Source organism: Mastomys coucha, unplaced genomic scaffold (genome assembly GCF_008632895.1).
Source record: "Mastomys coucha isolate ucsf_1 unplaced genomic scaffold, UCSF_Mcou_1 pScaffold7, whole genome shotgun sequence".
Lineage (NCBI taxonomy): Eukaryota > Metazoa > Chordata > Mammalia > Rodentia > Muridae > Mastomys > Mastomys coucha.
This window is the reverse complement of record NW_022196913.1, coordinates 78,462,284-78,482,500: the sequence shown is the minus strand read 5'-3', so window position 1 is coordinate 78,482,500 and position 20,217 is coordinate 78,462,284. Positions and strand designations below refer to the sequence as shown.

The 20,217-nt window shown below is 33.6% G+C and overlaps 1 protein-coding gene across 50 annotated transcripts in view; it reads right to left on the bottom strand.

Moving 5' to 3' along the window:
• Rims2 (regulating synaptic membrane exocytosis 2) overlaps positions 1 to 20,217 on the bottom strand; it is a 516,004-nt gene that overhangs the window by 122,013 nt on the left and 373,774 nt on the right. For 27 of the 50 annotated variants that reach the window (XM_031358666.1, XM_031358671.1, XM_031358679.1 and 24 more), the window contains 2 exons: positions 12,676 to 12,708; positions 761 to 861 (listed from right to left, as the gene is read on the bottom strand). The exons of 16 other annotated variants lie outside the window; for them this stretch is intronic. In XM_031358666.1, coding sequence (XP_031214526.1) covers positions 761 to 861; positions 12,676 to 12,708 — 134 coding nt within the window. The remainder of the gene's footprint in view (positions 1 to 760; positions 862 to 12,675; positions 12,709 to 20,217) is intronic. 7 more of the 50 variants (XM_031358669.1, XM_031358673.1, XM_031358717.1 and 4 more) reach the window with 1 other exon arrangement.

Below are 20,217 nucleotides of genomic sequence, written 5' to 3'. Positions count from 1 at the left end.
CCTGGCTGTCCTGGAGGAGGTGTGCCACGCTGCACAGCCCTGGCTGTCCTGGAGGAGGTGTGCCACGCCGCACAGCCTGCTCGTCGTCTCTACCTTTCCCGTACTTACCCTGGCTATTGTTTCCATGACACTCTTTTGTAAAATTATGATATTATTGAGAATATGATATATAATAATCATATTAGACAGGGTACCCATGTTATATAATAATAATATGCCTTTAAATATATAAAGCATTTGAAGAGTAAGATAAAATAATACTCTTAATTTTATACCTGCCTACATCACTTATCTATACTTATACCCAGAAAATAATTTGAAAATATACTTGCTAAAATACCTTTTGAACTAATGAAACCTAGTAAGTATATGCTTACTTCAATAACTCAGTAATAAAGCAGACAGATTTAATTAAAATACCAAAATAGGAAACTTAAAGTAGAAAAAGATGTATCAGAAAAACACACAGGATGATGATGGAAGAGTTTTTCTAAACATTTTTGAGGGGATATGAAACAAATCTAAAAGCTTGGTCTCCAAACTTTTAACTTTATATGTTATATAATAATGTGTTTCTAATGAGGAGAAGTATATCCCTAAGAGTTGGTACACAAACACATCATATATTGTAGAATTTAATATCACTGGGCCATTACATTATATGTTTGTGCCTGATTCATCTATATTCAGTTGTTTTAAAAAATCTAGTAGCTTCATATGATCAACTATTTTACAACTTTTAAAAAGAAAATTGTCTTGCCTTCGAATGGTAATCTTGTTCCAGTCTGGGATCTGATCCGGCTACCTGTTTGTATTTGTTAAGTTTCATTTGGCGATTTCTCTCCTCTATATCCATAGCACCTATCAAGTAGAAAAAAACCCATAAAATTAATGTTCAGTTCTTACTTGTGGATCCTAACTAGGATGTATAAAAGAAGAAATGTGAAGCTGATAAGCTACTTTCACTAAAAGTATTTGAATAAATTAACGTAGTATTGTCTTCGCTTTAAGTTAAACTATGCATTTTGGTAAATAAAAGCATAACTATTATATATGTTTATATAATTTGAATATGAAAAAAATATACTTGTACTAAAAGAGAAGATAACTAGAAGAAAACATTGGCCCATCTGGGTCCAGAAGAATGTATTTGATAGCACACAAATTTGGCACAAGAACTTTGGCTTTTAACTCATCAAGTAAATGTAATTGGTTTGAAACTTGTTTCTAGCTGTTTCAATAAAATTTAAAACTGCATTTTTAAACTACTGTCATAAAATTAGACTGTGTTAAAGCAAGTCATCCTAGAATACATTATAGGTCTAGTTATCATAAATTTTGAAATTTGAAATTCCTATAACTAAAATTAAGAAATAAGTTTATGGAATATACTTTGGATGACACCATGCTTGTAAGTGTACAAAGTACCACTGAAATGAACTAAACATAGATTATAAAAAATGATAAAAATGAATGGTAAGCCTATTATAAAAGATTAGTGTGTCCTCAGTACCTGTTACCATTGCAAAATAAATCAATTTTAGATATTAAAAAGGTCTTTAAAATCCCTGATTGAAATTAAAAACTAAATTCAGTTAGTCAACCCTAACAAATATAAAAAAACCCCTGATTTTCATAAAGTGCATTTGTAGGAAGATCACATTTTTCATAAATAAACATGTTGAAAAAACAACAAATTTTCATAAATATATACAACAGAAAACACAAAGAATGACAATGAACTCAATACACTCAACTGGTGGGTATAGTAATACACTGTTGTGTAAATTTATAAATACTGTGCATGTAGACAGAATGTAAACACACAAATACATACCCTTTGCTCAAGATCATAACTTTAAAGCCAAAGTAAAGATATTTAGACAAAAAGGTACCTAACAAAATAAACATCTAATACTTACCTGATTAAAATCATAATAATGGGATTGAAAACATAACACATTTGGCAGTTGAAGAATCCTCTCATAAGCCAGTTTTTAAAAATCAATTAAAAAAATATTACCTATGCTCTGCAAAAATTTCATTATATATCGGGTAAGTCTTGTTAGTAACAAATTTAAAGTGAAGACTGATTAAAGATAAAAGGGAATACAATTTCCTGGAAAGATTAACAAAGTCTTGGCTAATAGTATGCATGAATAATTAAGTGATATGACTTCCAAATATGTTATCAAATTGATGTTGTGTTATGAGACAGGTTTGGGCCGATCTTAACTTTCTGTCTCAGACTCCCAAGTGATGGTATTACTTCTGTTTTTATGCCATCAAACTTAAATAAATTATCTATTTAGATAGTCATTTTAATAACAGTATAACTGATTCCATGTTAAATTTAAGATTGCAGAAAAACTGAATGATATATTAAGACATATGAATACCTATGATATGAAACATAACAAGTATAACCTGTTAGTTCATTAACTACGCCTGTAAAATTGTTCATACCTCAAGAAATACTCTGACATAAAACATATTATTTCTCAACAGCAAAAGAATGAAATAAAATTAGCCCGGGATGAAAGAATTATGTGTAGTGAAAAGATATTAGTAAATATTGTCCAGAAAAATTCATTTAAAATGTTGCATATTGCTATCATAATAGAAAACAAAATGTTACATAGAAATATTACCAATTGACAAGGAAATTTAGGAACACATAGACATAGATATAAAGTATATACACAGAAACATAAGCATTTTCTAATATTTAGACTGTTTTGTATGTCAAACTTCTATGGCAGCTGCATTAAGCTCCTTCTGATTATTTGGACACATATAACACATGGGAAGGAATAGCCACCTTTTCTTATAAAGGGCATAATAATAATATACATTGTGTGTATGCATGAGCGTGTGTGTACCTGCACAAGTATTTGTATACTTGGTCTTGTTGTAGTGGACTGATCCTCTGCATGAGTCCTTGAGCATGCATGTGCATGTCTAAATCACAGGGTGACCTCTCGAGTCTTTCTATAGACACTCCAAACCTTACCTTTATGAGACAGGGTTTCTCATTGGCCTGAATTCACTGTTAGGCTAGGCTGCTAGGCCAACGAGACTCAGAGATTTGTCTGCCTGTCTTGACTCTCCAGTGATAGGAACACAAGCACAGAGTATCATTTATGGCTTTTATTTTTCTGTTTAACTTGGGTGGCAGGGGTGGAACTAAGAGCCTCATGCCCCCAGAGCAAGCAGTTTACTGAATGAGCTATCTTTTTCAGTCCTAAACTGCAGATTCTTTGTGTGCAAGCATTATCTTGTCTGCAATGGTGATATGAAAGTCACTAATTTAGGCAATATTTACATAAATGACTGGTTATGTTCTAGAAAGAAACCCACTGCAAGCAACACATGAACACATTTCTTCTCCTGTTCAACATATCAAAGAAATTATAGCCAGAACAATTAGACAACCACACAGAAGAACACAGCAAAAAGGGGAAGCTGCATCACACCCATTTGAAGATGGTCTGATACTGTCTGCGGAAAAACTCTCAAGACTCCATCAGGACTCTAGAAGGAATAAATCCAGCAAAGTTACAGGAACCAAAATCAACATAAAAATTAATAGATTTTCTACATATAACAATTACAAACTCATTTAGACAAAAAACCATAAAAGAATACTATTTGCAATAGCATCAAGAGATTAAAATAAAATACCTAGGAATAAAAATATAGAAGGAAAGGTTCCTACAATGAAAATTACAAAACATTAAAGAAAAAAGAAAAATTTGAGACAATCTAGCATATGGAAAACCTTCCACATTTATATATTGAGAGAGTACTATTAAAATAGCAGGGATACTTCCCCCTCCCCAGTCTGAAAACTCAATGTAATCCCCAGTAAAATACCATTGGAGTCCTTCACAAAACTAGAAAGCAAACAAGTGGATCAACAAAAAAACAAACAAACAAAAAGCCAAATTTAAGTAGAAGCAAAATAAATCTAAAAATTTACAAAAGCAATCCCACACAAGACAATCAATGGTAGATGCATGCCAATATCTGATTTCAAAATGGGTAAGAGGTAGCAGAAGTAATTGATAAAGACACACATGTAAATCCATGTTATAGAAGACTCAGAACTAAATCAATGCAGTAGCAGCTGATTGTTGACACGCTCCCCCAAAATACACATCAGACAAACAGCGTTGAGCAAACTGGACATTCACATGGAGATTGAAACTAACCCAGACCGCTCCAGCTCTATAAAGACCAGGTGAAAATGCATCATGGATCTTTATGAAAGACATGAAACTAATAGTTAAAAGAAAAAAATAAAAGCAAGAGAACTCGTCAAGATTATAGAGAGGATTTCCTAAATAGGACTTCAACATCCTAGGGGAAAAAGCAAGAATTTAAATACTGGATTATGTAAGCTTCTTCGAAAGCTTCTTCCCAGCATGGCAAGCAGTCCACAGGAGGAACAGAAACCTTAAAGGATGGGAGGAAGGGCTTTGCCAGATATTTTTCTAACGGGATTAATATAAATAATACACAAAAAACAATAGACCTCTTTAAACATTTATTCCCAATCAAGTGTCTGCCTGTACAGGTGCCTAGAAGAGAGTATCAGATTCCCTGGAGCTGGAGTTACAATTGGTTGTCAGTTCTGGAAACTGCAGGACTCTGCTTAACCAATGAGCTACCTTTAATCTTTTAAACACCTTTAATATATTCTTAACATCAAAGAAAGAAATCCAATCAAATATAGGAAAATGATCTGAACAGTCCTCAAAAGAAGGACAAGTGTAAAAGGGAGAATCGCTTACAGTTTAGCCACCAGAGATGCTATGAAATGAAGATACAGGGAGAAAGCATGCACAATTGGTAGGAAAGTTAGCAGTGTCACTATGGAAAACAGTATGGGAGCTACTTTAAAACAAAAACAAACACCAAACAATCTCAAGAGAATTAGGACATGATTCAACAATGCGATTGGTAGGTATTTGACTGAAGGAAATGAGGTTTACAAATTAGGAAGTACCCATAACCTGTGTTTACTGTGTCACTATCCCCATTAGTCAAGTTGTACAAGTCAGCTGAGCACCTTGTCAACCTCTACCTTATGATTATTGTCCATTGGTTAGAAATAAAAACCCAGGACTGCTACACACTGCTAAGTAAACAATGATTGGTTTCTAAAAAACATAATTAATAAATTTTCTTCCAGTGTTACAGACAAAGTAATTTAAGTGATAGTTGAAGATTATCAATTATTGGATTGGCGAGATGGCTCAGCGAGTAAGAGCACTGACTGCTCTTCCGAAGGTCCTGAGTTCAAATCCCAGCAACCACATTGTGGCTCACAACCATCCATAATGAGATCTGGTGCCTTCTTCTGGTGTGTCTAAAGACAGCTACAGTGTACTTACATATAATAATAAATAAGTCTTTAAAAAAAAGATTGGCAATTATTAATTCTTTTTCTTTATTTTAAACAATCCTGGGAATGTCCATTATTCAAAAACATTACTTGCTTGTTAGTTAGAGATTACTGATGTATTAAATTGTATTAAAATTGCAATGTAAAACCTATGAGTTTTATAATAATACACACAAAAATGTCAACAGTAGGTATACTTTTCTGAAATACAAGCTTTTTCCATAATTTGAGGTAAATTGTAATTAATAAGAGATACCACTTTTAATGGGACACTATGGAAAAATTTAACAAGTCCTTTATGAAAAGTACTTTCAAATTACAAATGTGATAGGGCTTCTATAACCTGATTCTTAATATTAAATAACAAATTTAAGGTTGCACACATATAATTTATTTCACTAATGTCCCATTACAGTGATATAATTTTCATGCTATAAATAAATCTTAGTGAATCAATTATATGTGGATTTAACTTTAATGAGCTGAAAACAATGAGTATTTTTTCTTTTAAAATAATTTATTAGATTTTGTTGGCAGGGGGTAGGGAGGGCATGTAAAAGCTACTGTATGTTTGTGGAGATCAGAGATGAACCACTGAAGTTGGTTCTCTCCTTCACCATGTAGGTTCTGGGCACTGAACTCAAATCACCTGGCTTGGTGGCAATGTCTTTATCAACTGAACCTCTCACGAGATGCTACCTCCTTCCAAAAAGTCCATCATTATTTTTAAGGTTCTGGTTTTACACTGATCATACTAATTTTACTATTACTCTCATAATAACCTTACTTTGATATTTCAAATAAGTATCATGTTTCAATTAACATTCACTTTATTATGATTTAAATGTTTTCATATATTTACTTAATCCTGAACTTCTTAAATATCTCATATATTTACTTAATCTTGAATTTCTTAAAGAAATATCTCTACTCTGGAAATCAATCTGGAGGTTGCTCAGAAAATTGGAAATAGATCTACATGAAGACCCAACCATACCATTCTTGGGAATATACCCAAAAGATGTCCCACCATGCCACAGGGGCACATACTATTTGTGATAGCCAAAAGCTGAAAACAACTCAGATGTCCCATGACAGAAAAATGAATACAGAAAATGTGGTTCATTTACACAATGAATACTGTTCAGCTATTAAGAATGAGGACATCCTCCTGAGTTTTGAGGGAACTAGAAAATAGCATCCTGACTGAGGTAACTCAGATCCAAAAGAACGTGTATGGTATGTACTCACTAATAAGTGGATAATAGTCCCCACCCCCACCCCCCAAAGAACATAATACCCAAGGTACAGGCCACAGAACTCAGAAAGATCAACAAGCTGAAGGGCCCAAGTGAGGACACCTCAGTCCCACTTGGGTGAGAGAAGAAAGCAATCACAAGTGGGGAGGGAGGGAGGGAACTGGGAGGGAAAGTGGACAGAGGGTTGTGGGGGAGAGAGGGGAACCTGATCTTGTTTAGGGTGAGGGAAAAGGACTGAAATCCCTGAGGGCCAGCAGAAAAAGAATGGAAACAGGCAACCTCAGGAGATAGGAGGTTGAGTGGACTCTCCAGAATGCACTAGAGACCTGGGAGGTGAGAGACTCTTAGGACTCAAAGGGAGAGACCTTAGATGAAATGGCCTAAACTATGAAGAGGGAACTTTTTTATTAGAAATTTTCTTTATTTACATTTCAAATGATATCCCATTTCTTGGTTTCCCCTCCCCCCCCCAAAAAAAACCTACTCCCTCCCCCTGCTCACCAATCCACCCTCTCCGGCTTCCTGGCCCTTGCATTCCTCTACACTGGGGCATAGAGCCTTCCTAGGACCAAGGGCAGGGAGAGGTAACTTTTAGAGCCCACCTCCAGCAGGAAGACAGGGCATCAAATGAGAGAGAAGGGGGCTATCCCACAGTCACAACTGACCCATAATTGTTCCTGTCTGAAAGAATTACAGGGATGGAAATGGAGAGGAGCCCAAGGAAAAGAAGGTCCAGTGACAGGACCAAAGTGGGATCCAGATCAAGAGATCAAGGGGAGGTTCCAATGGCTGACACTATTACTGAAGCTATGGAGCACTCACAAAAAGGGACCTATCATGACTGCACTCTGGAAGACCCTACAGGCAGCTGAAAGAGTCAGCTGCAAATATTTGTACCCAACGAATGGACAGAAGCAGCTGACCCCTGTTGTTGAATTTGGGAAGGGTAAAAGATGCTAAGGAGAAGGGCGATCCTGTAGGAGGACCAGCAGTCTCAATTAATCTGGACCCCCGAGATCACTCAAACATTGGACCACCAAACAGACAGCATACACCAGCTGATATGAGGCCCCCAACACACAGACAGTAGAGGACTGCCAGGTCTGTGTTCATTCAGAGATGATGCAACCCTCAAGAGACTGGAGGCCTCGAGGAGTTTAGAGGTCAGGTGGGGTGGGGTATGGGGGCATCCACGTGGAGACGGGGGTGGGGAGGAGGTATGGGATGTGGAACAGTCAGAGAGTGGACAGGGTGGGGGGAATAATATATGGAGTGCAAAAAAATAAATTAATAAAAAAAGAGAAATATCTCTATATCACTTTTACTCATATTTCAATTAAAGTTTTACAAGTAAGTTAAGTCTCAAAGCTCTCAATACATTCTCTAAGCTGCAACAAATGTGTTATCCCAATATACTGTGTGCATTTTATTTATGATTTGATAACATGTTTATAGAAGCCACACTGGAGTCAGTTCTCACTCTCATTTCTCTGTAGTTTTAAAAGAAGGTGTTCCTTTTTTCAGAGAAAAACTTTTATTCCTCATGAAAACTTCCCAATTTGTGCCTGGGGTTGTAGAGTAGTGGTATAATATATGCTCAGGAAGTGTGAGGTCCTGAGTTCAATCTGCAGAACCCCATTCCCCAAATATAATCAGTCCTTTACACTAGCTAGAATTCATTATCAAAACTAAGATGGAAGCCAGCCCAAGTGCACCTTCCGAGGAAGTAGACTCTAACAGCATCTATCAGACTACAGTGCTGCTGTCTGCTCTTACTCAGGTGCAGTGTTTCAGAAATGACAAGCTTAGGAATGCAGGAGCTAAAGCTGGGATGCAGAGGCTTATGTGACAATTACATCCTACACTCACAGCCACAAACTAACATACTTGCTTTACATATACACATACACACACATGCATTATATAAAATATCTATTAAAACAATTCATTTCAAATATTAATAATTAATAAGCAATGACACAATAGTATATATAATAATTCTACATAACATAATGTTCCCATATATTTTGGGTTGAGCTATTAGTAGTTTATAGTGATAAAATTAAACTTCAACATCATTGGAGATGTAAGTCTAGGCTAATAAAGTTACTAACCCTTTACTGATTAACTCTTCAGACAGCTTTAGGAAAGAATTAACCGCCTCTCACCTTTATCTACAGCTGACATTCACCTTGAGCTGTGAATCACAGATGTACTAACAGTATTTCCTCTACCAGGGCCTCTTCTTAGCTCCTCTGTGGATCCATCTTTCTTTTATGGCTTTAGACATAATGCACTAATCTTCCCTTAGCCCCTGGTATCTACGTTTGTAGAAACTAGCACAATGTTGCTTAGTAAAGACCAAGTCCTCATTTGCAGCATTATCCCTGCAATAGAAAGCTGGAGAGCCCAGACTTCAATATTATACTAAGTGTATAGATCAACCAGTGTTAAAATATATGCCCAGAGAAAATTTGGGTTATGTTTACTTAATAACAAAATTTGGTTTATGTCAATTAAAAAGCCAATAAAACATTTTCTCCATAAATTTTTAAAATTTGTATTTTGAGAATTCTATGAGTTTGTAAATAATTTCTAAGCTCCTCCACTCCTTTCCTTAAATTCTTCTAAATTATGTGCACACTACAAACCATTTATTCTTATGTGAGTGATGCCTTCATCATTAATCACTTGATTGAATTTCTGAACTCTCAAGTATATTACTTCTACCCTTTAGTACATTACAAAAAGCCTTTCATAACCTCTAAATGCAATCTCTGAATTTTCTTCCTTAGAGTAGCTTAATTTCCTCTTCTGTTTTCACCACTACAAAGCAATACAATGTATCTTATCTAATATTCATTTTCTTCTGAAAATTTTCCAATCTGTTTTATTTGTCTTAAAAATCATGACCTTTATTCTCTAAATCTTTGAACTGTAGACTATTTCCCCTAACATCCTATTCTTTCATGACAGTCAGCATGGCATCTGTTTCTTAACAGAGAGTCTATTTCTACTCTTATCAAGAACAGAAAGCTGACCCCCACAATAGTAGTTGTCTTAGAAACACTTTGATATACTTTTCTAATCCCATATAAATATCTTTTATGTTCATTCTATTATATATTCCATATAAATTATATTCCATATAAATATCAATTATGTTCATTCAAAGCAAATTTGAACAGATCTCTTCTACCTATAGTGGCATCTCAATAACTTCAATCATCTGTAGGGAGTGGTTCTGATGCTAAGGCCCTGTTTCCCAATTGGTTCTTGATCTGTCAGTAAAGAAAGCTATGGACCAATTGTTGGGCAGAAGGTACAGGTGGGAATTCTGTGTCCCTGGGCTCAGGGCAGGGAGATGCAAGGAAGGAGAATGGAGTTCACCATTGTTTGGAGAGAGAAGAACTAAGAGTCATGTGAGCTCTGAAAATGGAGTGGCCACACAGCTGCTCTTATAGGTGGCAAGGGGAGTTTAGCAATTGAAGTTTAGGGCGGGTAGGAGAGATGAAGATAAGAAATTTGTAAGAATACGCTTTTCAGGGCAGGAGATAGTAGTGCCCAGCAATTGTGTCAAGAAGGCAAGATGAAATAAACAACTGTGTTTGTGTCTTTTATCTAAGGATTCAAGGGAAGCCGGGCTGGGGCTGGTAGTGCAGTCATCTCCCTGAGCTAAAGGTGGGTAGAGCAAAAACTATACGCTACAATCACCTATAAAGTTCTAGCAGTAAAGTATATTTGCCTCTCCAATTGCCATTATATATTCTATCTCAGGAATGCATTTCTGGGGGCAAATGTTCTCTTTATATTGTTTGGAATGCTTAACACATTAAAAAAATAAATACCAGGTTAGTCTCTGATAATGATTTCCTGTTTTCTTTAATTTGTTTTCAATATCATATCAAATTACAGTGATTTTATCAAATCTTTTCTCTCAGCAATTTAAAAAAGTCTGCATCTAATCATGCCTTTCCCCAATCATTCATTAGCATATTACATCAACTGTCTTGAACTCCCAAATTCTTTATTCTCTCTCATTTTCATCAATGAACTTTGGATCAAAATAATTATACCAGAACTGTACTACTGAGTCAATCATCCAAGCTTAAAGGAAACAACGCCTTGTGAATTTAGGATCTCTGTTCACCTAAGCTAGCATATTCCTTTGTCTGCTTGCGAGTTTCCTCTCCAAAACCCCAAGGGAGCTGCTCTTTATAACTTCTCCACAGCATCAAGAAGGCAAGTAATCTCCATTTAGTATCATTTTATTTTTCCATGACCCTTTAATTTCTCTTTAATTCCACTTTCATTTCTAAACTTGATTAGAGTGCCCCTAGACAAAGACCATTGCCAATCAGCGTCATCTTTGAGAGATGTAGCAAGTCTCTTTCTCTCTAGACTGTCTCTGCCTTCTAGACTCATTTTTACAATAATTTTGTAAAAATTTTTACAACTCATTTTGCTCTTGCAGTCTCTTAATGATAGGAAGTTCTAGCAATTTCTAGTCCTCACTCATTCATGTCTCAAATATAGAGAAATCTTCCAGGTCTCTGAATGGTCATATCTGCCAGTGGCATTCTTTCTAAAAGCCCAGTACAGGTATTTTTTCTGAATTTCAGATTTACATATCTAATTGCTACCTACTCTTAATCCTTTATACTTGGGTAATCCAAATGAGCCTTTTACTTAACCCATCTAGAAAATGAACTCAGATTCTTCTGAAGGATATGCAACCTGTATTTTCCTATAAAATGTACAAGCATCTGACAATCAAATAAGAAGAGATTATTTATGTCCTCAGTCCTGCATCAATAAGGTCTATTCAATCAATTGAAGGTGCCACATCTATAAATTAGCTTTCATGTATTATATTGATATCCTTAATTTTAATCATTATCTACTAACTGATGGATTGCTTTATTATTGATGCCACTCTAATCTCTTCTTTTAAATGACTAGCATATTTGTATTTCTGTTGCTTATTGTGTTTCAGTAATTTCACAGAACCTCTGTGAATTCTAATAATTTCTATGTAACATTGCTTGAAGTCATTGATCACTGTTTCCTTGATTCCATATCTACTTGAAAAGTTCTCTATAGAAACAGCCAACATTTCCTAACTTTTAACTCAATATTAGAAGTATTGTTTGAACTAACATAAATCTTCTGATAAAAATTCCATCAGTTTTTGTGATTCCAAAATAATAATAGTACCAATAATTAATTATTGTCTTTATTTGTAAGTCAAGCCCTAAAAATATCTGCAAGGATATGCAGCTGTTTTGTTTGCCTGATGTTTCCAAAACCTAGAGCAGTATTACAGAGCATATATTTAATGAATGTGTATTTAATAAATATTAAAGTTTCATGATTCCCTCTATATATATTTATTCATAACAGATTTTATTTACATTTGTAATTTTATTGAAAAGAGTGAAAAAAACCATTCATACTGGCAATAGATCAGCATACTATCCTGATCTATTAATTACTAAATAATAGGAATAAGTAAATAAATGTAATAAACTTTCTTCAGAGCATATATTAAGTCTTTGGTATCCTCTCATCCTAGAAAAGTGCTGGTCATGATATACCAAATATGCAATTTTAAGTTATGTGAAAATGGAACAAGTCAAGTTTTAAATGAAGAATAATTTTGGGAGTAAATTATGACTAACTTATTAATTTAATCTAGATGACTTTCTCTGGTAAATATTCACATACATACATATATACATAAATGTATCTCTTGGGTCTCTGGTTATTTTCTAGTTATAGAAAGACAAGATATATGAATTATGTGAAATTTTACTTTTATCCATCAAATTGGAGCAGCTATGTAAAAAATTATAAAATAAAAACTTAAAATACCTGAAAAATTTAATATTTTCATATATTGGAAAAGTACAAAGTTCTAAAATGAGCCAAACAAGTGGTAAGCTGTCTCTAGGATAAGTCAGATTACATGACAAAGAGCAAAGGAGGCCACAAGCAGACACAGACCTGCATTTCTTTTCCTCGCGGAGTCCACGTCTTCTGTGATCACAGCATGCAATGATCAGACATAGACAAAGGAGATGGGTATGAGTGGATGTACTTGAAAGCTACAAGTGAAGCTGAAGGAAAGAACCCTGGGTCATTTTGATAGAAGTCCTGTGAAGTTGTAGGGAAGAGAGTCAAATGCAGAGCGTAATCGATTAGAAGAGCTGATGGGAATGTAGTTAGGTAAGTATAGGTTAGCAGAATGAGAAAAATAAGGTTAGTGCATAGAAGAGAATCTAAAAAAGCACAGCCAATCTTGAATACTGACACTAAAAAAAAATACCATTAGTAAAACCAATATTATTTGTATTCCCACATTTTCCAAGACATTACTCAGTCAAATTAAAACCTATGCAAATGCTTTCAACATCTAAGTATCTGAAGAAAGAATTTAATTGGGTCATCATTAAAAAGAGCTGGGTCCCACTCAAACTGTGGTATTTCTCCATTTAATCAGAAAAAAGTTCATCTGTCAGGGCAATATTTCATTAAATCACTTTACCCTAGTTAAATGCTTAAATAAAAAATTAAAAAATAATAAAATACAATACAACTCATTATAAGAATAGTAGATGAAATATGAGGTTGTAGTTAGTCACTGAAAATTAAAATTGTCATTTAATTTTGAAAAATGTTTATCATGTTCCGTTATAATAAATATTTATTCAGAAAGCTCTTACACATATCACATTATAGATTGTTCCTACAGTTTCTCTTTACCATTTACCTTGGAAATCACCTCTGACTAGAATAGATATGGCATAGTTTGGGTGATAATGCTTTTCTAACTCCTATTTGAGATGTTGAAAAGCTATTTGTTTATACAGTAACTTGAAATCAAGAAAACAAAGCCAATTAAATTAAGCTTTCAAAGAAAATCTTTCTTTTGACATATTAGTGAGGCAGTATTAGCACAATTGACATAGGGAAATATTATAACACTAAGTCATAGTGAAATCAAGTACTCTTCTGAATCAAATACACAAAATTCTTAAATACCACATTCAGTTCTTAATTAAGTGAATTATAGTCTTTGATTTTTGAGGAAAAACATGTTGGAATGCAAATATATGAGAACTATAAGTCCTGAGGCAATTAATTCTTACAACAAATGTTCTTTTATGAATGGCAAGAAAACAAAATCTATTAAAAGTATTAAAATACCTTAGAAAAAGATGAAAACTAAAATAACTGGAAAAGGAATGATACATTTTGATAACTAGCAATGTTGGTTTTATTATTTAAGCATATTTTTTACATATCAAAATAAGATACTCCTCACAATTGCATTTCTAACTAGAGGCTCCTAATATGACTGAAGACGAGACATAGATATTGTGCCCTTCTGAAATGTACTCATGTATATAAAAAAGTTACAAGCTATATTTCCTTTTTCATTCTCATTGCACCCATGCTGTGAAGAAGATAATGTAAAAAATTAGATACACTAATAGCAAAGGCCCATGCTGAATTCCGTCACTTTATTACTCTTTGATATATTTTCATAGATAAACATTTAGCACAGTGCTAAAACAGTTTCATAACATGTTAATAGTAAATTGGTACGAATTGGGAAGGAAACAATGGTTTATAGATACTTGCAGCATCTCTAAGAGAACATTATTGTTTTCAGAAAACACAGATTGCAATTAATGAGTCTTACTTTCCTTCGCAGTATTTTCTTGGACGCTGGGTTAATTTATATGGTTTTCATATTATATACTGCATTTTAAATGCTAATTTCTTGTCAGTTTCACTCAGTACTATAGTAAATAGTGGAAGCATAGAGAATTCACGCAAACTTATCCCAAGTCCCAGAACAAATACAGCAGCATGATCAGCATCAGAATAACAGGTTTCTACTCACTGCTCTCTGACCCTCGGGCATGGGAGACAGTGAGTCAGACAGGAAGGAAGGCCAAGAACCAGTGCTCTCATTGTGAGGCCCACACATTTACTTATAAACACTCTTAAGAAAGACAACCTCATTCCAATGGTCAGGAAACCTAGGATTATTTCAGGTTCCAGGTTTATCAGGACCTACATTCTTAGACACAGCCATTTTATGAATCTTAGACAATACAAATTTTATATTGTTTATAATAAGAATTAAAAAGATAAATCTTGACCACCATCTCAGTACAGCAAAGTCTCCATTAAATCACTTTCATTATTTATGTAACTATAATACAGTGATACAAGTCAAAGTATATATAAAATATAACTGTAGCAGACAGACAAGCAAATCAGAAACATTCCAAGTATAAATGCAGTTATATCAGCTCTGTGGACTGCTTTCTTGCCTTCCTTATGGTTACATTATGTAGTATGTGAAAACAGTATCATTTAAAAAGAAACACTTAAAATCAAAAATCACACTTCAGCAATCATGTCTATTTCATGCTACAATTTGTAAAAAAAAAAAAATAAATAAACCAAAAACCAAAAAACCCAAAACTCTTTTGTACATGGTACTGTAGTGAAGAGCAGACCCCACTGAGCCTTAAAAGAAGCTATGTGTCAACTTGTAGGTTCCCATGCTCAGTGGACTTAATGAGTCCTCTGTCTCCCGAATGAAGTTGGAAAGGGGTATGAGGCAAGATGGAGAAGAAAATGAGTGTTATAATTATATTTAATGTATACATGTGAGAAGTTCTTAAGAATGAAATCAACTTACAAAAGAAGTTTTGTGTCTCCCCTCCAAACCTCCCATTCTCTAGCTTGCATTTGATCATTACTGTGTCACAAGTTACTATGTCCTCAGTGCTGTCAACGGTAATTTACAAGTGAATTCCTCTTTGAGGCGACAACCAGCTACCACACTCCTAATATCAGTAAGCCAGAGTCTTCATTTAACCATAACCAGTTAAGAGTGATCACAGATAGCAGAAAGCATCCATCACCATAAAGCTAACTTCTGTCAGTTATGGCTAAATTTTTGTTTTGGACTTAGCAGATACAAAGATCTTATAAAGTAAATGCTCATCACCTTTTCTGTTCATTATAACACATAAAACAAAATATTTTCACAAATCATATAAATGAAATGTAAATTTGGAAAACTCATAAGCACTAGTACATCACTATGTAAAATTATCTTTCAAATACTTTCAACACAATGAAGTAGAAACATGAAGAGTTTATGTTTCTTAGGGCATACAGCTCACTATAGTATGGGAATATGTTAGGTGAGAGATTTACAATGACAGCTGTAAAAGAAGATGGATCTTCCAAAAAGGCCTGGATGAGCACATATTCAGGCAGGATGGATTAGAGAGAAGTCAGGAGCAACTTGGTCTGCTGTCTGTGAGAGGTCCTGAAATTAGTATCTTGAAGGCCACTTGATGGCTGTATTTATTTCTGAGTATGCCAATAGGACTTAAATCTAAAGCTCATCTGTTAATTCGTATGTTATTAAATATTAATTTGACTTACATATATTTTTCTCTATCAAAAAAATGAATTAGTTCTATCATAATCTATAAATAATCAAAAAATATGTAAAAGTAACTAAAAATAGAATCCTGATTAATCTTTCCGGATTTAAAGGTCAAAGGACAAATTATAAGATTAATTTAGAATTATGCTTTAGATCAAATAAATAATATCTTCTTTCAAGAAATGTCAAGGTATTCAAGAGTAAAAAAATAATGTAAAATATGAAAAATACCCAAGAAAATTTTATGTATAAAATTTATTAAAATAATCAAATGCAGATAAATTTATACATCATAATTCCAAAAGTAACTCAAAGAAAAATTCCTATCTTCATCTTAGATGCAAAATCCATAAATATTATGATATGGAAATGTTTATATTGGGAAGAAAATACCACTCAGATCATGTAAAGCTAAAGTGGAACTTACACAATAGCCACAGTAATAGTAAAATCTCAGTAGTTACTGAACATAACTAAGCCATAGATATTGTATATGGTACTTCAATACAGTGTTCCATTGACTTAGCTTACAAACAAAGAACAACATAAAAAAAACCAACCAGGACAAGAAAAATGCCTACAGACTGATTTTCGATAAGACAGAGCAAACTAAGCAACAAATTGACTAACAATCTTCTTATGAATAGATTTAATCTTCAAACATAGTAGAAATCATTTTCACACATTCTGATGACTGAAAATTTGTGAACCTATAGCACTTCCAAACATTTATTAAACGTGAAGAAGTCAACCAATTAGCTTTCTCAGCACAATTCCTATGTAGGAAACACAATATGAAACTGAACTATTTTATGTAGATGTATGCTTTTTCTTAGAGGGAAGTTCTACTCATTTATGTGCAGATAAATTCACAAACAAATATAAATTAAACAATCTAACATTTGTTTTTAATGTTCAATAGTGCTCATTGTATTTGTAGTGATCATAGCTTTCTTATCTACAGTAAGATTGTTCATAAAAAATAAACTATATATTGTCCATTATTATGCATTTTCCATTTATACTAAGAATATTTAGAGCTTGGCTTTGCCTAACATATGTTGGGGCCTATGTTCAGAACTAAAAACAAACAAACAAACAAGCAAACAAACAAACCAACAAACAAAAAGACCAGTTTCATTAAATTTATACCCTAAAACCAATCTAATGTGCATGCTTAATAAGGAATATAACCGGCTAAACAGTAAATTCTGGGCACTAAAGATATTCAAGTACTCATAGCAGAGACCCTGATGTGATAGACGTGAGAACATGATTACACACACTCCCAGGGATCTCCATTTCTGGAGCTACCCATCACATTAGAAAGTGAATTAAGTCCTGTCTGGTAATACTAGGACACCTTACTTTTATTTATTTATTTTTTGACACTTTACTTAAGTGTGACAATTTCTCTAAAAAACCCAGATGCGATTCAAAATTCACTCAAACATTTACTTCACTTTCTAATCTATTAGCAAATTAGCATTTATTACTAAAGTGCTTATCACATTTGTTGTTGACATATTTTCTAAAATGGAAAGGCTACCAAACACTATAAGTAATTCTTGTACATATTTTAACAGAAGGCCAACTGGAAAGAAGAACAATATATATTCCGGATACACCAGGAACTTGCTATCTAGGGTTTAGGTTAATACACAGAGAAACCTTTTCCAATGTCATGTTTTACTACAATCAATGTCTGATAAGTCATGAAAGGTGATCTTAATTTTAGTGAATAAAACCATGTATTGAGCACTGATTTTAGCAAGTTGACCACTGACAACATAGACTTACCTAAAGATAAAATAAATACTCATGGCATGTCTTCCTTATATAAAGTTCAGGATTATAACATGTTGTTTAAAAATCCCTCATTAAAAATAATCCCTCTATATCCTCCATGTCTTTTAAAACTACCCAAAAGTTTGGTACATACACATTCAACATTTATTCTATTTCAGTAGAATATCGCACAACTAAAACTTAATTTTTGTGTTTTGATTTAGACAACCAGTTTCCATAGTATAACTCACACCAAAACTCACAACTGTCAAAATATAAAATTTAAATCATTATTCTGACATGAAGTTATCACTAATTTCCTCTACTGCATAAGCAAGTTATGTCCAAATAAAGGATATATGTAATTATACATATACTTATATACATATATATACATTTATTTGTATATGTACATGCAAATTTATATGCATATGTATAAATTGATATAAATGTATATACATATTATGCAAATAAAATAAAAATATTTAAAATAAATCTTTGATTTATATTCCTTTAGCCAAACACTGCATTGTGATTTTGATATAGAAATATAAGTTTATATGGCTAAACCATATCATGTATCAGGTTTGCTGACGCATAATAGTTTATGAGCAAGGACAATCCATTTTATACAATATAGTGAGGGAAAATTATTAGTCACTTAGTTTGTTATAGTGTCAGTAATCTAGCAGATCCTCGCACTGAACTAAAGCTTTCTCTTGAGAGATGCATTTAAGGGGTATATTTATTATATAAATCATAAGTTAATTTCACATCTGTAATTTTAATCTTTCCTTAAATATATTAAAATTATTAGTATTTTCTAATATATGGAGTCCAGTTAAGACTTGCTAAACATAAGATTTCTATTTTCTGCTCTAACAAATATATTTAAATTCCTACAATGAGTTATGTCTCATTATGTTTTCATTTGGCTTTGCCATCTGTTCTGACACTGTAGACTTATTGTGCAATAAGCTTCTCCTTAATAGCACTTGTCATAATTATAACAGCTCAGGACATATTGCAACTACTTTTTAACTTGTTTATGTCACCAAAGATTTTAAAAGGACTGTTGGCTTTTTCTTTCCTGTGTACTCAAATAATAATTTGTTGTTAGCCTTAATGTTGGTATTGCAATAGATGGTAATAAATAACCATGAATGAACTATTTTGATTTGTACTGTGATATATTTAAATTAGAGGTTTTTAAGCTCTGAGAAAAATAAGCCAGGACATGAAAATATAATATCATTGGTCCTATACACAGCCATTTAAAATAAAATTACAAGTAAAAAACCATTCAAGTATTTTAAAGTTGATAAAATTTCATTGTACACTGATTTCTCTAATTATAAATTAAAAGTTAGCTGGGCAGTGGTGGCTCATGCCTTTAATCCTGGCACTTGGGAGGCAGAGGTAGGCAGATTTCTGAGTTTGAGGCCAGCCTGGTCTACAGAGTGAGTTTCAGGACAGCCAGGGCTACACAAAGAAACCCAGTCTTGAAAAACAAAAAAACAAAAAACAAGAAAAAAAATTAAAAGTTACAGTGATTATTGAATAGATCTAACCAACTTTTATTTCTTTCCTCTTAAAATATGGGGATGTGGGGATGGGGTGGGGACTTGCTATGTAATCAAACTTTTGTACAAATTGATGAAGAAGAAAGCAAAACAAATTATTTCACCTTCTTGGTAAAAGCAATGGTTTGAGGAGACACTTATTGATTCTTGAACTGTGGTGTCATCCTTTTCTATCCTGTTGTAGCCAGCAACTTTTGACACCTGAAGCTGCAAATAAATCTTATTATGGCAAAGCTATCTCTTGGCATTTGCAAACTAAAAATAGGGATGCATAAAAAGACAAACTTTAATATTTCTTTTGAGCTTTCGTCAGTCCTGTTGAGAGAAATGAGTGCTTCTCCATTAAAGTCGCACTTAATACAGAAAGCAGACATTTACTTGTGCTTTATACGGTCCTTTTTCCTTTAAAGATACAAGGTTAATTTTATAAGCAAATCATGTTAAGCCACTCATCATATAGCCCACGCAGGATGCATACACACTGTAAAGTTCATATTAAAATGAGAAAATGAGGAATAAGGACACACGCTTTAAAAAGCATGAAATGCAGTGTAAGTAGTCTCATGCTTTCATGTGGTTTCCAAACCCTGACAAACCTGGCTCAGACTGGTGTTTCGGGGTCGGCAATGGTTTGTCATCACTTACTGTACCATTCGCCTTTCCCTGCTGGTCTTCCCATGTAACTTCTAGTAT